This window comes from Scophthalmus maximus, chromosome 13 (assembly GCF_022379125.1).
Source record: "Scophthalmus maximus strain ysfricsl-2021 chromosome 13, ASM2237912v1, whole genome shotgun sequence".
In the NCBI taxonomy this organism is placed as follows: domain Eukaryota; kingdom Metazoa; phylum Chordata; class Actinopteri; order Pleuronectiformes; family Scophthalmidae; genus Scophthalmus; species Scophthalmus maximus.
Window position 1 is genome coordinate 20383820 of NC_061527.1, and position 17560 is coordinate 20401379.

General features: G+C 47.4%; 2 protein-coding genes across 8 annotated transcripts in view; one reads left to right on the forward strand and one right to left on the reverse strand.

The window, feature by feature from the left end:
- Positions 1 to 2569: 2569 nt before the first annotated feature.
- Positions 2570 to 8794, forward strand: zbtb11 (zinc finger and BTB domain containing 11). Its single transcript, XM_035647525.2, has 10 exons — positions 2570 to 3108; positions 3766 to 4016; positions 4135 to 4366; positions 4455 to 5467; positions 5555 to 5881; positions 5967 to 6381; positions 7260 to 7377; positions 7471 to 7629; positions 7725 to 7900; positions 7987 to 8794. The coding sequence occupies exons 1-10, from the start codon at positions 2799 to 2801 to the stop codon at positions 8529 to 8531; spliced, it is 3546 nt and encodes a 1181-aa protein (XP_035503418.1). The 5' UTR covers positions 2570 to 2798; the 3' UTR covers positions 8532 to 8794.
- Positions 8795 to 9245: 451 nt separating this feature from the next.
- Positions 9246 to 17560, reverse strand: part of tp63 (tumor protein p63) — a 34087-nt gene continuing 25772 nt past the window's right edge. For 5 of the 7 annotated variants that reach the window (XM_047336637.1, XM_035647526.2, XM_047336636.1 and 2 more), the window contains 10 exons: positions 16760 to 16946; positions 16527 to 16642; positions 15994 to 16103; positions 15773 to 15897; positions 15466 to 15548; positions 15249 to 15373; positions 12711 to 12856; positions 12188 to 12335; positions 10808 to 10901; positions 9246 to 10709 (listed from right to left, as the gene is read on the reverse strand). In XM_047336637.1, the coding sequence (XP_047192593.1) occupies positions 10413 to 10709; positions 10808 to 10901; positions 12188 to 12335; positions 12711 to 12856; positions 15249 to 15373; positions 15466 to 15548; positions 15773 to 15897; positions 15994 to 16103; positions 16527 to 16642; positions 16760 to 16946 (1431 nt within the window). In that variant the 3' untranslated portion in view covers positions 9246 to 10412. Of the gene's footprint in view, positions 10710 to 10807; positions 10902 to 12187; positions 12336 to 12710; positions 12857 to 13092; positions 13896 to 15248; positions 15374 to 15465; positions 15549 to 15772; positions 15898 to 15993; positions 16104 to 16526; positions 16643 to 16759; positions 16947 to 17560 lie in introns of those variants that run through there. The other 2 variants (XM_047336639.1, XM_047336640.1) reach the window with 2 other exon arrangements.

Sequence of the window (17560 nt, forward strand, 5' to 3'; positions counted from 1 at the left end):
CGCCCCCCCCCCCCCCCCCCCCCCCCGCCCCTCCAGTTTCATCTACTGAGCAAAAATACCAGACATTTGCCAGTTCATTCTTCTCCAACTTTACGTTTTGCAGCCTTTTCTCTGTTGTTGATGATAATAAGTAGAATACATTTTGAGTTGGGGTTAACAGGCAAAACAAGTTAGCCGAGGAGATGCAGCCCACCACTCTTTCAGAATTGCGTGTCTAAAAATTTGGTTCAGACATTCATGCTTCCCAGAAGATCCGTTGTAATGACCACAGGGCCTTCCTGTCTTTTCCTCTTGTGCAATCATGATTTAAATTTTTCCTCATTGCTTTGGTTTAGGATCAATGTCCTCCCCATAAATCTTAGCAGTATTTTGGATTTAACCTAATTTCTTACAATCGCCTGATCTGTTGGAAAGACTTATCTAAAGTCGCAGGGAGATAAGTGACACTCAGGATGCCTGTCCCATGACTGAGGATAAATGTGTAATCAGTTGTGTACAGAAATATGACTATGAGGAAGTTATCGCATCTGCACTTTTGACAAGTGAACCAGATATTTATGCAGATTTTATGTGTTTCTAAGGACATACAAGGGAATGCAGGGTCTTTCACATTAGACAGATGGGGGGTCTTTTTCCAAGGACTAATAGAATATAGAGAATACTTTCATGCGAGAAGTAAATCACGACTTTACTCACCATTCTGACCCCCCCCCCCCCCCCTATTTTAAAACAGCAACTGTGTTAACTAAAAAGCAAATGAGACAGGATTTAAAATGGTAACAGTGAGGGAAAACCTGACAGTGGGAGGTGAACTGTTCCACAGCTGGGGGGGCAACAGTGGAAAATGTTCCATCGTCCTTGGATTTTAACTTGGACAACAAAAAGGAGAGTCTGAGCAAAGGAGTGGAGGGTCCGTGCAGTGGATTACAGGATTAGGAGGTCAGAATTAAAAACAGCCGCCTTACACTTCACCGATGAACACGACTGAAGGTTACACCGGAGCTTGCTCTGCTTGCCTTCTCACTGACAGTTAGCAATTTAGAGTTAATAACTGTGCTTTGGCTTTTAATTAACAGCCTGTAATAGATAAGCCCAAAGCAAATTTACTCTGTCTCCTATTGGCAGGTAATGGTTAAGCAATGCAACACTCAACTGCATCATTACGTGCACGGTGTGTGTAAGTAAGCGGTTAGTGAGTGTAAACTCTTCCAGCACAAGAAAGGGGAAAAAAACGGTCGGTAAACATCACAGTCGACCGAGACGCAGAGGCCTGACATGACACAGCATTTCTGTATTCAACATGTGGCTGCCACAGTGGCGGCACCGAGCGAATCAAAACACCACTAACTGATAAAAGTGATGTATGATCTTCTGAATGTTTTTTTTAACCCCCCAAAAAACATATACAACCAGGCACCACAAAATATGTTATGGCCTTAGCTAGACAGAGACATATAATTTCCAGCAATAAGTAGAAACATATATGTTTATAAATAATGATTAAATTAATTAACTAACCCCAACCCCCTAACAAATAAGAGAAGACATTAGCTGTGTATATATATAAATAAATAAAAAAAACGGAGTGTTGCCTTTCTGACTGTGGTGACATAAGTTTGCAGACAGCGCCCTCTAGAGCTCAACGGTGACCGCCCACTTTTTGAACGGCTCCGGTTCCGGAAGTGAATTTCCCCATTCATTTGCTCCATTGGCATTTCATAAAATCCTTATATGAAGAGTTTTAGGCCTGGAACCAAGCCAATAAACTACGGGATAAATCGTTGCAAAAAAAAATAATATTCGGAGCAAAAAAAGAAAAGTGGAACACGGTAAAAAGGCAAAGTATAATTATGTACAACTATTTATAGTGCGATTGAACTACTCATCCCATAAGCCATTGCGAATGCCTTTCCAACTACTTTCAATCGACAGCTTAGCGTGCTTATTCTTGAATTTAACCTTCATCATCATTAATATAGTGTTTATATTGTTGATAACAGTCTTGTAATGTATTGGGTATGTAGTCTATACTCTGAACCCGGAAGTCGGGGTTCGGATTTGAATTCCGACTCGGAGGGGCGTTCCAGTTGCAACCTCCAACTCGGAGGTCTGTCATTTCTAGTTCCAATGTATAATGGATCGACAACATATATCTATATTAAAAACGTATTATTAAAGATATATGGGTATGGAACCTGTACGGAACGCAGCATCACTAGACGACATTGAAGTTCGCGCGTGTAGTACACGTGTCCATGGTAACAACGCGCTCCACCAATCACGGATTCGTCGATGTTACACTTTAGGATTGTGGGTAGTGTAGTACTCCTTAATGACATCGCCAATGTAACATGTTTTTTCTTAAAATCAGGTTGATAACATACGAACATGTGGCTTATACGGGTGCATATACCATCGTTTCACAGTATCGTAGCTCGCGGTAAGTCTACCTTGGATGGTTACGACATGATGGCTAATAATCAATATGTTAATGGGAAAAATCAATGGGATTTTCACTTCCGGAACCTCACTGTTGCGCTCGTGCTTCCGCCATCGCTTACGCAGGATCCGGTTGTGCAGCAGCCATTTTGTCTGTTCGGGCAAGGCTACCCTGACGGCGGCGAACTGCAGTTCCACCCTTGGAAACAATTCGAAATGTTGTTGTGGCATCTCGAATATACGCTATATCCCGTCTGAGCGGCGTCTAAAATTTATACCTCCTCTCTACTTGTCCGAAGAGGGCTCTCCTCTTCGAGACAAGCCCGTAACTCTGACAGAAAAAGCGCGGGTGAGCCGCGATGTCGTGTGAGGAGAGCTACTTGGCGATCATTCGCTACCTGACTGATGAACGGGAGCCGTACGCGCCGGGGACGCCCGGCAACACCAAGAGAAAAATCCGCAAAGCGGCCACCTGCTACGTGGTGAGGAGCGGGACGTTGTTCTACCAGCGTCGCCTGAGGGGCCAGAACAAGTTCACGGAGCTGGAGGTGGTGCTGCAGGACGGCCGGAGGAAGGAACTTATCAACGAGGCGCACATCCTGGAAGGAGGGGACCACCTCAACCAGCAGCTCACCTGGGAGTACATCTCTCAGAAGTACTGGTGGAGAGGTGAGGCACCGAGGCAGCGCGACGCGAGGAAATCAGCCGGTGAACCGGTGTAAACATAAACCCGTGACTAATAACCATGTTCTCCACCACCCGTGTCCGCCACACACACGGTGACTCTCTGTCTCCATCTAGTGGTTAGTTGAAGTGCTGTGTCTGTAGTCGGACCTTGCTATATGTAATCCCAGCACTGTTGAGAAGTAAAGAGCAATTGGACAAACTACACGATTGCACTTGAATGCACCACTCAGACTTTTTCTGAAATGTTGAAATGTTATGTAATTTCTTTTAGCCCCTTAAATGTCAATGTTTGGATTTGCTCTTCTTCTGTGGAAGTTATTTAAATATCTTTGTAGCGGTATTACATTGTCATTTTGGGGTTAGGGGCAGTTTTGCTGGACATTTTCTGCACATTTCTGACATTTTATAGTCATATATATTTTTTATAAGTGATTGGGAAATATTCACTGAATAAATTAATAAATCAAATAGCCCTCATTGATATAAATGTAATGGACAGGAGAGGAAAAAGGGGGGACAACTCTCTATAAAGCAATCCTATTCAACAGGACCACCAAGCCCCTGTAAACAGAAACACCATGGCTGGTTGTAGCAGTGAGTGACCCGTCCTTTTTTTTCTTTTTTTTCCTACTGACTCAGGTATCCTGAAGCATGTGAAAGACCACATCAGAGAGTGTGCTCAGTGTCAGAGCCGGCGGACCGCCGACGACGGCTCGGGACCTCGCCTGTTTTCCCGGCCAGGGAGGCGGCGGGCTGCCGCCGGCGCCAATGACGAAGAAGAGGAGGACGAAGAAGAGGAAGGGGGAGACGACGGCTTGCTCTTCCCTGACTCGTCTTCCCATCCGAAATCCAGGTTGGCCAAGTCGGCGGCCAAGCACGAACTGGTCTTCGTAAGTCTCCGACATTGCGTGTTAGCCCTAATAACTAGACCGGTGTGACATCGGCTGCCTTTTTTTGTTAATGTTAAAATTTTTGTGTGTCTTGTGTATGTGTGTGTTGTGTTTCCAGGTGGACAGCAAAGGTGAGGTGAATCAGTTCCTGTCCAGACACAGCCAGACCATGCTGGACAAACTCAACCAGCAGCGTCTCAGCAATCACTTCTGTGACATCACGCTGCTGATCGAGGGAGAGGAGTACCGGGCGCACAAGGCGGTGTTGGCGGCGTGCAGCGAATACTTCAACGAGCTCTTCTTCGAGAAAGGGGCCATGTCCACGCACGAAGCCGTGGTCGACCTCTCCGGTGAGCCTCCCGGTCTGTTTCTTTTTGCCGTGTCTCAGCGCTCTGCACGTTGGCTCAAATTGAACCGTTTTCCATCTTCTCTCTCCAGGCTTCACCAAAGCCAGCTTCCTGCCATTGCTGGACTTTGCGTACACCTCCACGCTCACGTTCAATTTCGGCATAATGGCAGAAATCGCCAACCTGGCCCGGCATTTGCTTATGACGGAGGTGCTGCAGATATGTGAGTCCGTGCACAAGCAGGTGGAGGAGCAGAGGCTGACGGTATATCAGAGAGGAGACGTGCACACCGTGGTGTCGAGCCAACCGGCTCCGCAGGAGGGCTTAAGTGACGAGTCCGGCGCCTACGTGGTGACCATGCACAGTGACGGTGACGCCGTGGTCACCGACGTTGCTGACACTGTAACGGACAAGTCCTTGGCTTTTGTTGCACCGACCAAGGAGGCTTGCGTCCAACAGCCGACTGCCGTTGTTACTGAAGCTGTCGAGGGAGAAGCAGTGCACGAAGGGGAGCCTGGCGAGAGTGAAATAGTGACTCTATTGGCTCACAGTGGACAGGCGGAGCCAGGAGAAACTGTCACCCTGATCTCACGCAGTGCAGAAGGAGAAGACGGGGAGACGATGACGGTGGTCACCCACAGCGGACAGGCCGGAGCCAGCGAGTCCATCGCCGTGGTGTCTGCCTGCCTGGCGATGGAGCAGCCGCAGGCCGCCGAGGCGGAAGCCTTGGTCCCAAACGTGGACCCGGACAAAGTGAGCCCCTCCGAGGTCGTCCCACTGGCACCCGCTGCCGTCGCTGAAGCGGCAGTGTCGCCCCGGGAGACAGTGGAATCGGCACCTGTGCCCCCGAAACGCAAACGAGGACGTCCGGCCAAAGTGAAAAAGGAGGTGGAGGTGGAGGAGCTCATGCCACTGGAGGAAGAGGATCCTTCCGCCGACGAAGGCCACGCAGACAAGCAGGAGATGACGTCAGACGACCGGACCAAAAGAAGACTCCGGCAGCGCTCCATGGCGGAGGGCGGTTATGCTCGTCTGCATATGGGGCTGGAGGACGAAGAGGAGGCGAAGAAAAGTTTGACACCACCGCGTGCCACCACCCCTAAGGTGCGTTGTTACATTGTAACTGACATTTTCCATCATGTGTTTTGTTAAGAGTGAATATTTGCTCAAGTAGATAAAATGTTATCGCAGGTGGGTCCAAGGCCTGGGAAGAGGGGAAGACCTCCAAAGCATCCGGTGGAGAGTCAGGTTGAAGGAGCGCCCATGTCCGAGCCTAGGGCAGAACCCGAGGCTGACGCGGTGGAGAGCGCGGAGAGCGCAGCGGCAACCGAAGAGGTCAGGACAGAGGAGACGGTGGCGGCGACGCCAGAGACTGGGAGCAGCCACGAACAGCCTCCGGCAGAGGGTGCTGCAGACGGAGAGCACAAGTGCTCCGAGTGCGGCATGTCCTTCCAAAGGCGCTACGCTCTCATCATGCACGCGCTAAAACACGAGAAAGCTCGCGGATACAAGTGCAGCGTAAGTACCGGTGTTGGTCAGCGTGTCGCGTGTGATTTATCAACACAAGCACCTCGTCACCAACATGTTTTTTTTTTCACCGCAGCTTTGCAGCAAGGAGTTCCAGTACGCCGCCTCGCTCCGTGCCCACCTGGCCCGGCACAAGCAGCTGAGCAGCCAGCGGGCCCCCGTCGTGAAACCCTCGGTGGAGCCCAGCTCAGAGGGGAAGGCGGACAGCGACTTGGACGACAATAACTCCTCAACGTACACCAAGAGGGAATTTGTGTGCGACATCTGCGGCAAGACCCTGCCGAAGCTGTACTCGCTGCGGATCCACATGCTGTCCCACACGGGCGTGCGCCCCCACTCCTGCAAGGTGTGTGGCAAGACGTTCGCCCACAAGCACAGCCTAAAGATGCACCGGGCGCTGCACGACGTCACCAAGCAGTTCCAGTGCGAATTCTGCAAGAAGTCCTTCGTGAGCAAGAGGAGCATGGAGGAGCACACCAGCCTTCACACAGGTACACAGACACACACACTGTACTCACTTTATTATCCTTTAAAGGCTAAGTTTGCCCAAAACGGTAATACCAGGGCCCTGAAAATTCTTGTCTCTGATTGGCTGGCAGCTATGTTACATCACAGCTCTGTTTTTGTAGGTCAAGTATGTTTAAGGTCTGGAAGCTTTTGCTTAAATTTTCATTCTTACCCAATTGAAATAGTGAGATTATTCAGGTTAATGAACAGAAGGTAATCTATAGAGCTGCAACAGATTAGTAATCGACTACTAAATGAATTGCCAACTATTTTGATAACCCATTAATTGTTTCAAGTATTTTTTATGAAAAAAAATGGTCAAAATTCTCTTAAATGGGAATATTTTCTGGATTCTTTGCTCCTCTGTGACAGTAAACTAAATATATTTGGTGGTTGGAAAAAACAAAACATCATCTTAGAGTTTTGGGAAACACGATCGTCATTTTCCACCACTTTCTGACATTTTATGGACAAAACAAATAATTGATTAAACGAGAAAATAATCAATAATAATATGCACTCATATTTTTCATGTATTATTTTTTTTCTTCTTATTTTGAGTTACCCGTCTGTGATATCTCCCACCGTGTCAGTACAGTGGAGGTCAATAAAATATGTGTGTTCTGGTCTCAGCAATCAAATGAGAAGATCATGTCCTCTTTTGTGGAAATAGCAGTTAAGTTTTTAAAAATGCTAGATTTCCAAACTGGGAGCATTGAAAACTTCTACCCCTCATAATTGTATCGTAGTCAAAGCAGGAACTGAACCCTTTAATCCTCTGCACGTCGCTCAGATTCCGCCCTAAATTCAACCACTAACGCAAAGCTGTTTTCCCCCTTTTCACCTTGAACTTCACGTGCAGGTGAATCGAAGTACCTGTGCAACACGTGCGGAGCCACTTTCCACCGAGCCTCGGCTCTGAGCAAACACATGAAGAAGCACCAGCCCCGACCCGACGTCCGGCCGTTTGCCTGCTCTCAGTGAGTAGCCGCTCGCCTTTGCGTCCACATGAGACGAGTTTGAAATACACCCCCCCCCCCCCCCCTCACTCCACTTTGATCCCCTTCCTGCAGCTGTGACAAGAGGTTCTACGAAGCCAAAGATCTCCAGCAGCACATGAACAAGCACATGGGCCTGAAGCCCTTCCAGTGCCAGGTGTGCGGGAAGTGCTACAGCTGGAAGAAGGACTGGTACTCCCACGTCAAGTCCCACAGCGTGGCCGAGCCCTACAAGTGAGTCTCAGAGGACCCGAGTCCGCGCTTCGCTCTCAGTTAGCTCGGCGCCCGGAACATCGCTGCATATTAAACGTGTGTATTTGTGTCCGCAGGTGTGACGTGTGTGGGAAGGAGTTCTTCGAGAAGGCCCTGTTCAGGAGGCACGTCAAAAAGGCCACGCATGGGAAGAAGGGCCGAGTGAAGCAGAACCTGGAGCGGGAGTGTGAGCAGTGCGGACGGAAGTTCACTCAGCTGCGGGAGTATCGACGCCACATCAACAACCACCAGGGTGAGACTCGGGACTTTGTGTGTTTGTGTGCAGTCGTATATGTTTGAGTCATTTTCACAGCGCTGATCATTTTTCGGCCTCCCTAGGAGTGAAGCCATTCGAATGTCTGACCTGTGGTGTCGCCTGGGCCGACGCCCGCTCCCTCAAGCGCCACGTCCGTACGCACACCGGGGAGCGGCCGTACGTGTGCCCCATGTGCCAGGAGGCCCACATCGACGCGCGCACTCTGCGCAAGCACATGGCCAAGTACCACGGCGACAACCTGCCCGGCAAGATCATGCTGGAGAAGGACACGCTGCAGTTCCACAACCAGGGCACCCAGGTGGAGCACGCCGTCAGCATCCTGGCGTCCGACCTGCCCCCCGAGCTTCGCCCCGCAGAGCAGCAGCAGCAGCTGCCCTCCGAGGAGATTGAGACGGTGCTGATCACGGAGGAGACCGTGGAGGCCGTGCAGGCCGTCCAGGACGTCCAGGACGAGAGCTCGTTGGCCACGCTGTCAGATCAGGGCATCATGCAAGTGGTTAACTACGTCCTGGCCCAGCAGGGCCTCACGGGGGGCAAACTGGAGGAGGCCCCCGAGGTGATTCAGACCATGGAGGTGGAGGTGGCTCACGTGGCCGAGATCGAGTGACCAGGGGTCGTCCCCGCTCAGACTTGATCGCAGCGTTTGTCACAGGCTGTATAAAATGTGAACTGTGTAAAAAGATGCTTATTTTTCTGAAAGTGTACATAATGTGAGTCGACTGTTCTGCCCAGACATGCGCGTTTGAGCTGCGTCAGTGCACACATTCAAATTCTGTGTTGTGTAAATATTTGCATATACAAAGTGAGTTGGTGAGCTGCAAGTCTACCAACGGTGACACTCAGCAGGAATAAAGGTCAAGGTTCAACGTGTGCTTTTGGCCAAATGTGTTTCACCCCATCACATCTCCAGTTCACCTGTATTTACTCCCCCTACTGTCAGATGGAGGGAAGTGCATGCATGTGTGTGTGTGTGTGTTATCTCGTCACTGTGATGTTTGCAGGAACATTTCTTTCCTCTCGATATTTGAGAATTTGCACCGACAACTGTGTTGGTGCAGCCGGACAACTATCAATAAAGCGACAAACGTCGGTCTACTTCAATTTTAACAGTGAAGGACACTTTGAGTCCCTCAATTCATCTCAGAAACGTCTCTTACAACTGTCGTCATCTCAAAAAGACAGATTATTTCATTCAAATGTTAGTATGTAGTGAGTAAAGTTATGAAATGTAGGGTAGTTGTGTCTGCATGTTTCATCCGTAGTCTTTGTGAGTTCATGTTTTAATGAAGCCACACACTCAAAAACGTGACACAAAGAAGCATTAACATGCAATACAGCAAGTATGGATATTTTTTATTTCAGATTTATATCAAATACCCTTGGTATATTGCCACATATTTACAATACATTGTACAAAAATATGAAGATGCAAATGTTTCTGCTCTCTAACGACGCTGGCTACTTGAAACGATGTTGAAAAATGGGCTGCGGGCTGATGCAGGACCCACACACACACTGCACGCACTCCTCTGAATCCATACTCCCGTGTAATATTCACATCAGTATGCCTTGTTCCATGATGAAAATCATGCATTTTCCTTTTTGGGAGACTTTCATTAAAGAACTATACAAATTTATATACATTTTTATATCTTAGGTTTTGGCCAGTTATAAAATGAAGTCAACCTCTAACCAAAACATGGTTCATGAATTTAAAAGGCATACTTATATATGCAATCGCAACCAGCAGTAAAACAGGGACAAAGAAAACATCAGTCATAGTATCACCGTACTGTAAAACACTGGGTCAAGAGCATTAGGCCTATATATGGCTACATCAAATGAACGACCGTCTGTCACTGAAGCACACATACTTCGCGACCTGACTCGCAAAAAAAATATAAAAGCTACGGTAGAAAACAAATTGCCCATCAACTGACATAATACTTCTGACAGGAAATGTTTGAAATGTATACAATCAATGCTGACTTCTGCCACAAATGAAGAACCAGTGAACTTGACTTAACATGTACAACCATAACGGTGAAAACTTATAAGTATTACAGACTAAAATACACGTTTTGCTACGGCCCATAGCAGAAATATAAGCCCTAATAAGCCCTTTAATGCAACCTCAGGTTCCAGTCATGATTTAACGCGGGAATGAATCATGGGACACTTTTAACACAACCTCAAAGCAAATCATGAAATACTCAGCATTTCTTAAGTGCTCTCAAGAAATTGGAACATTATAAAATGCACATTTGCTCGACACCATTCATTTCTGCGAGCAGGAGAAAGGGAACAACAATGAAAAATAAGTGCATTTCTATATGTGTTTGGTTCTCAGCAGGACTTGCACTAATACCAGGTTTGCAAAAATGAAATGTTCCAACAGCAGGCGTGAAATGAGAAGTGGCAACATGGAGGACGAGGCAGGGGGGGTGAGAGGGGGGGCGGGGCGGGGCGGGGCGTTGCGGGGGTCGTCTCACTCCCCCTCCTCCTTGATGCGCTGCTGTTTGTTGCGGCGAGAATCCAGGTCGAAGGAAAAGTCAGACCACTCGTCGCGCGGCGGGAAGGAGATGGTCTGACGCAAGGTGAAGCGCACGGCGTCAATGACGCGCTCGCCGCGGGCCTCCGAGGCGCCCACACTGACGGTGGAGGCGCCGCTGGTGGTGCGCACTATGTGGGGAGGTGGGGAAAAATCCATGACCTGTCTGTGCTCCATGATGCCCTTCCAGATGATGTGCTGGAACTCTGCCGGGATCTTCATCCTGGACAGGTCCTAATGGTCATTACACAGGGGAGCGTTAGTATTCGCAGGCGGTGCCACTCTTCTCTCTAACCCATCAAATGACTGCTGTTGGATAGGCAAGGGCTCACCTCCATGTTATAGTTCTCAATCTGGTAGATGTTGGTTAGGCCCTGTGCTGTGAAGTAGTCCAGGCAGCCTGCGCAGCCCAGCCGTAGAAGGAAGCTGTGGGAGCAACGGAGGAGACCATCAACCTCTTGATCACTGGTTTGTATGTTCGTGTGCATGGAATCATTCCATAACGCCTACTGGCACTGGGGGTCTGCACTTATCAACAAGTCATGCGTTTGACTTTTAAGGCCAGACTTCATTGTTATTGCAAATTGTCATGCAAAAATGTACAGCGGGAACGTTAAAAAAAAACCCAACAGTCTAAGATGGAGGAATCTAAGTTTAGTACATGAAGCAAATCTGACAGATGGCATCAAGTGTAGAACAAGACATAATTCTATAAGTCACTATCACTAAGTGTGTTATTTTAAGTAAAGGCAAATAATTCAAAAAACAATTTGAAGATTGAATACATTCTAAGTACAATGTGTTATGGTTCAATTCATTTTTATAATGCCTTTAAGGATTTGAAAACTGCCTAATTGAATTAACATATGAGACGTGAAATAAATAATTGTGAACAATTTCAAGAAACAAATTGTGATATTCTTTATATTCTTTGCTCTAGAGTATGTCCCCTTTCAAGATTTTATTTTTATTTCATAATGGCATTTTTCTCAAATTATAAATTATTTTCTTTTCTTAATAATTTTTGTACGACAGAGTTGTCACCAGCTCCCGCCCTCTTCTTTAGTCAACTCAACAACATCAAGGCTATGGGCTGCTGTAGCTTCCGTCGACTACAACAACCAAGGACAAAGACACAAAGCTGTGTAGAATAAACATGCTGCGGAGGTCGCATTGAATTTTTCTGCTAGTTCAGGTTTGCAACCCAGCACGGCGTAACTTTTTAATGGTTAGTCTGTCAACATGTGCAGCTGTGTTGAGCTAAATGACAGTAGGGGGTTTTGTCACTGTGGCTATGTGTTTATCTTTTTTATGTGCAGCAGCAGCAGCCTCAAGTTAATTGACTCAAAATGACGTTGGCATGTTATGGTATCTATAGCTAACAGGAGCTAACTGGCTTCATTTGGGAACAATTGTTGAGTTTGCTAAAATAAGGTGACACCACCTCTTTTTAGGAAAAATGCCATTATGAAATTAGAAAAACAGAATTTAAACAATTAGAAAGAATTATTAGGGGATTATTTGATTTTATTGGTATAGTTCACTCGAATCAGTCATTTGTATTTATTTATTTTATAATGTCTTATTTAATATTTGATATTTAACACTTGGGCCTCCATACATTTGGATGGAAGAGCTGCCATTTTCAAAATGAAAAGGAAAGATAAAAGAAGTGAGAGTTGATGTTTTTCCACTGTGGTTTAATGAGGTACCTGGAGATGCTGCTGTCCATGGGGTATGGAGGAGGGGGGGTACAGTGGGAGGAAGGCACCAGGGGTAGCTGTTGCTGCAGTGCATGTGTGGGGCTCAGTGAACTCATGTCAGCGTTCATGGGGATGTGAGTGCCCATCATGGGAGTCACTGCAGAGACAAAAGGAGCTGCTGTGAGCTTTCTCTTTGCTGCTCTGGGATTCGTAGATTACGTCACATCAAACTGAAACACATGGACCTGACTGTCGCCGTGACACATAATGCATCATAACAGGCCCTGCAGGAGAGTCCCACAGGGATCGCGTTCGTTTTGAAGGGGGGAACTTTCTGGTGGAGCGCGTGTGAGTGTGTGTGTGTTTTAGGGGTGGGGTGGGGGGGTATTGAGGTCCCCTGCTGCTTGCCTGGACACGCTGTCATTGTATAGATACAATAAGCCCAGGAGGGACGGGGCGACTGCAGGGGTCGGGGGGGGGGGGGGGTTACGCCCTGAGATAGACAGGAAGAGAAACAAAGGGCCACACTTACTGTCAGTCAGGCCTCCAGACATGCTGGACGGGGTGAGTGTGTTACGCTGCTGGGGGTTGATGAGCTGGCTGACAGAGGGCAGCTTGTTGACTTTTCCGTGAGTCGGGGAGCTGGAGCCGAAGGAGGGCTGAGACTGCATCGAGGTCCTGGGGCGGGAGAGAGGAGGTTACAGGCCGTTACTACCGACATCTTTCAACAACGTTCAGCTTTATGCACTGGCCTGGTTTGCATCGTCCTTAAATGGAGACAACGATGACCCTCATGAAAAAGTTGGCCCAAACATAACTGATAATATAATAGTACAGGGACTCAATGCCAGGCCTCCTCGCACTGACCATGTCCACTTAGTGAAAAGACAGAGAAGTAAAAAAAAAGAACAGAGTCCAAGCCAAAAAAAGCCATTTATTATATACTGGCGGAGAAAAGTGCAGCAGCCACAAAACTAAAAACGATCTGTTTCAAACAGAAAGGTCACCGAGTCAAATCTGTTCTGGACATGACAAAGTGAAATACCTGCAGTTTCTATTCAAAGGTATTTTTATTTAAAGAAAGTTTGAAACAAACACACAGACTGTCCTGCAGTGACTTTATAAAACATGACCAGCATTAGCAAAACAAAAAAACAAACAAGTTCCCAATAATAAAGTCTCTTCCCACCCGAAAGTCCAAAAAGATAGATTTGTGAGTCCAGCTCTCATGATGACGCAAAGGTAAAAACACTTGAACACTTGAAGCTTGGTTCCTGTTCAACTTCAGCCACAACTTCAGGCTGAACGGGACGAACATGTCCACAGCTACTGTAAAAGTGAGGCTGTCATCACGATAGGCAAATGTCCTTTTCAAGGACGAAAACAATGCATGCAAAAATGTTTATCTATGAATTTTAGAGCTTCGGCCGACACGTCACACACAGTGGCTGAATAGGAGGAAGTGCTTCTCCATGATGTTGCTGCAGCCGCAACACATCTTAGAAACAGAAAGTCACATCCTCAGTGCAGAGTCCCAGGAAAAGGCAGAAAGTAAGGAGATCAGAAGAATCAAAGTTGATGAAAAGGAGACAGGGGAGGTCCGTGTATCAGGGAGGAGGAGGAGGAATGTGGGGCAGAGTTTCAGGAGGAGCTGCAGCGGCGCCTCTGCTCTGCTGCAGGTTCCAGGAGCTGGCTACCAAGACGGGTTTTTACCAGACTGCAGGGGAGGAACCAGACAGAAGAGAGAGGAGAAATAAGGACTCAGTGATGGAGGAGGAAAGAGGAGCGATAGGGCCCCAGAGAGGCCCAGAGAGGTTTGAGAAAAGTAGCTTAATAAATGTTAGTGGGGGGGAATTGAACGCTACATCAGTGTCCTGCACTGACACCGTTGTCCAGGAGATGGCACTGTGCAGACACAGATCACAGCTGCTCGCAGCTGGAATGTGCAGTGATATTATTTGCCATTTACACAGTTGAGGGAAAGAAACAACCGGTCTGAAACACTCGCTGTTGACAGGAGCTTTTTATTTCAAAAGCCGCCGTGGAAACATTGTGAGAGTTCGAAATTCATAGAAGAAAGAAATGAGCTATACTTTAGCTGTGGGGGATCTTCAGATTATACCACGAAAAACAGAGAAACAAGCAAAAGTCTTCATATTTAAACGAATGCTCAGCAATTCTTTAATGAACCTTTATAGACGGCATGTCTGTCTATTGATCGATTATCAATAACATTTACTCACAATATTTGAGTGCCTATCAAAAAGTAAAAGGTAGCCAGTAACAAACACAAATTATGTGAGAGGCTGTCTGCCAGTCTCTTAATGGGAAACTACAAGGTAAGCAGTAATTATCATCACAGGCCTCTAAAACTAGCGTTTACAGCCATCTCTCCTCTTTTTTGCTTATAGTGAAATGGGCGTGGAGGAGGAAAAGTGTGTGTGTCTGTGTGTGTTTGTGTGTGAAGAGACAGTTTTAATTATGCTGAAGTGAATAGGAGTAGATGACGCTGAGGCACGGACTTTGTTGGGTGCTGTTGTGCAAAACCTGGCAGGGCACCCAAAGGCGTTACCACAAATCTTTGGAAGCTTCTCCTTAACAAAGCACAGCCAGGTACATTTGTCACGATTCATCAGCTTTGGCTCATGTCCCATGAGAGAGCAGAAAAGGGGGGGGGCAACCCCCCCCCCCCACAGCTCTACCTGATGCAAGGCTCACCCTGTAGACCTGCTAGCTGCTGTCAGCTGCTGGGAAACACTGCTAACAGCCATTTTAGAGCAATTATTATCAGCTTTTATTTGATAGCCGAAGTGCTTCAGTGGCAGCGGTGAACAAAATCAAAAAGGCCTCATGCAAAGTCTTTATCGGTGCAGCAACAAGTCAGTTATGGTAAGTCTGTTAAATCACTGCAGTCTATTGGATAGAAAAGCTTTTATATAAGAGTGCACAGCTAAAAAAAAAGCACATTTGAATTCAAGGGTGAACCTTGCAAGTAATGTATGTATGTCCTTCATAATGTGCCCGGGAACAAAATCGCATGACTTTAATGAGCATCTCTACTGGTACTCACTGTTTCTGAAGTAGATTCTGCTGCTGCTGCCGGTATGATTCTATGGTATGTTGTGGGAGAAACTGCATGAGCTCCAGAGACTCTTTGATTTTCACCAAAATCTCATAAATTTCACGGCCTTTGATCTGCGGAGATTGAAGAGAGGAGGCGGTCAGTGAGCAGGTTCGGACTCACGCAGAACGACCTTCTTTTAAACGACGTCACGAGTGACACTCACTGGCAAACAAAACACCTCCTCGTCCGTAGACCTTCTCTTCTTGATCGTGGACATCTGTATGCCGTGGGACACCTGGCGGAAGGCTGAAAAGAGGGGAGTGAACAAGTGAGTATACGAGTGCTGCGTGCCGAAAACTCAGCCTCAGCCAGAGCAGGAGGGAAACAAGCAGGAACGTAGCAGAGAGCTTGGCGGCATTCACTAAGCACTGAGTGTTAGTGAGTGCGGCGGCTGAGGGTCCTCGTCTCAGGTGAGACCGGAGCTCGTCAGCCAATCACCAAGCCCCAACGCTACTTACGGCGTTTCGTACCATCACTGCTCTTTGTGGCATCCGTTACGTGCTGCTTGCGGATGCTGTCCTCGTCCGCCTTGCGGTCTCTGCCCGGGCAGGCGCAGATCCTGGCCTCGAAGCACCGGCGGCCTAATACCTGACCGCTGGGAGAAGACAAGCAGGCGGGTTACAAACGATCCGCGACTTCACTGGAGGCACGAGTGCCCACTACTGAGGACGAGGATGACAATGTCTCTTACTCTCTGGTTTCCAGAGTGACAATGATGAGAATTGGGCGTCTGTTCATTCCACCCACGCAGCTCGAGTTGCACATGAAGTTGTACAAGATGGTGGTGAATTCTGTTCCAACCTGAGGAAGCAAAAGATTGAAAGTGAGTGGCAGCACTTCACTTGGTGACACTGAAGAAAAACCGGTACAGTTTTTTTTCAAGCCAAATAAGAAGCCTGGTTAGATTTCTCCTGTGTGAACTGTGTTACTCTCAAGTTACTGCAGAATGACAACAGGGAACAACGACTGTTGTTCATCACTTTTTGTCTCTTTTCTTTCATTACATATATTCAAAAAAATCTATAGTTAGTAATTTCGTTCAGTTCTTTTGCTGTCATTGTGTCAGGGACCTTCCTGAGACTGTCACAGTTTATTGACTTTAATGGAGATAGAACAGGACTATTTCTTTGGATCATAGTGTGATTCATGCTGAGGGGTTTCTGGGAGCGGCTAGTTGCTGCGTATCAAGATGACATGAGAGTCAGATGATGATGGACAGCTCACCTGGGGAGGTTCATAGGGAACTAGTACACTCTGTCTTCCAGTGATGGAGTCCTCCACGTACTGGGCGTGGCTATTTCCCTCCACGCGGATCAGGTGGCTGGGAGGAGCGATCTGACCTGGAAGCAGCGTGAGCCATGTCAATAAATGTCCACAATGAGCGACGATTGCCGAGGTTAAACACTGAGTGAGAATTCATTTTAAAAAATGTTAAAAAGAAAATCAAAAGAGCTGACCATCGTTGAACTCGCGGCTGAGCTCGTGGTTCGGGCAGCGCTTCACCACCTCGGTCACGTGTTCGGCTTTCTTGTAAACGGGCATGGCCCTGATGACGGCGCCCTGGGGAGGGTTGGTCAGGACTTTGATCTGAATGGGACACGTCTTGGCAATTTGGCAGTACAACTTCTTCAGCTCTGTGGAGTACTGGAAAGTAGAAAAAAAGATAAATGATTAGATTAGATAAAACTGTGCAGATCAACTGAAAAAGGGACCAATGTGTGAACGTCAATGTTGTTCACGAGGCTTGGAAAAAAGACTTGCACCTAAATTTTAAAAGCAGACATTAACACCTGTTGCCTGGACTGTGCACTTCTGGTTTAGGGTTAGGGGTAGGGTTTGAGCAAAAGGGGGTTATAGGCAAGACTACTGATTATGACCTACTTAAATAAAAACACACACACACACACACATGTTGTGGTTGTAGGAGTCAAAGATGGCTCACGGAGAGCCCCTGGGACTTCCGAGGAGCGCCATAAAATGGACCCCTCCAGCAGCAATTAAACTGGGCCTGGCTTTCATCTTCCAGGGAGGAGTGTTCTGCTACAGCATCTGACGGCCACTCATCACACAGAGCAGGGCTTCTGAAGAGACTGCTGAGCCGACGCGACACAGGGTTTGAGTGCGGTTTTGGCGCATTGGGGTGGGAAGAAAATGACTCAGTTTGAGTTTTTTTTCAGAGTGCAGGGCTAATCACAGGAGTCGCTGGTGCCAAAATGGGATGGTGAGCTCCAGAGACTGGTGCCAAAAATGGGATGGTT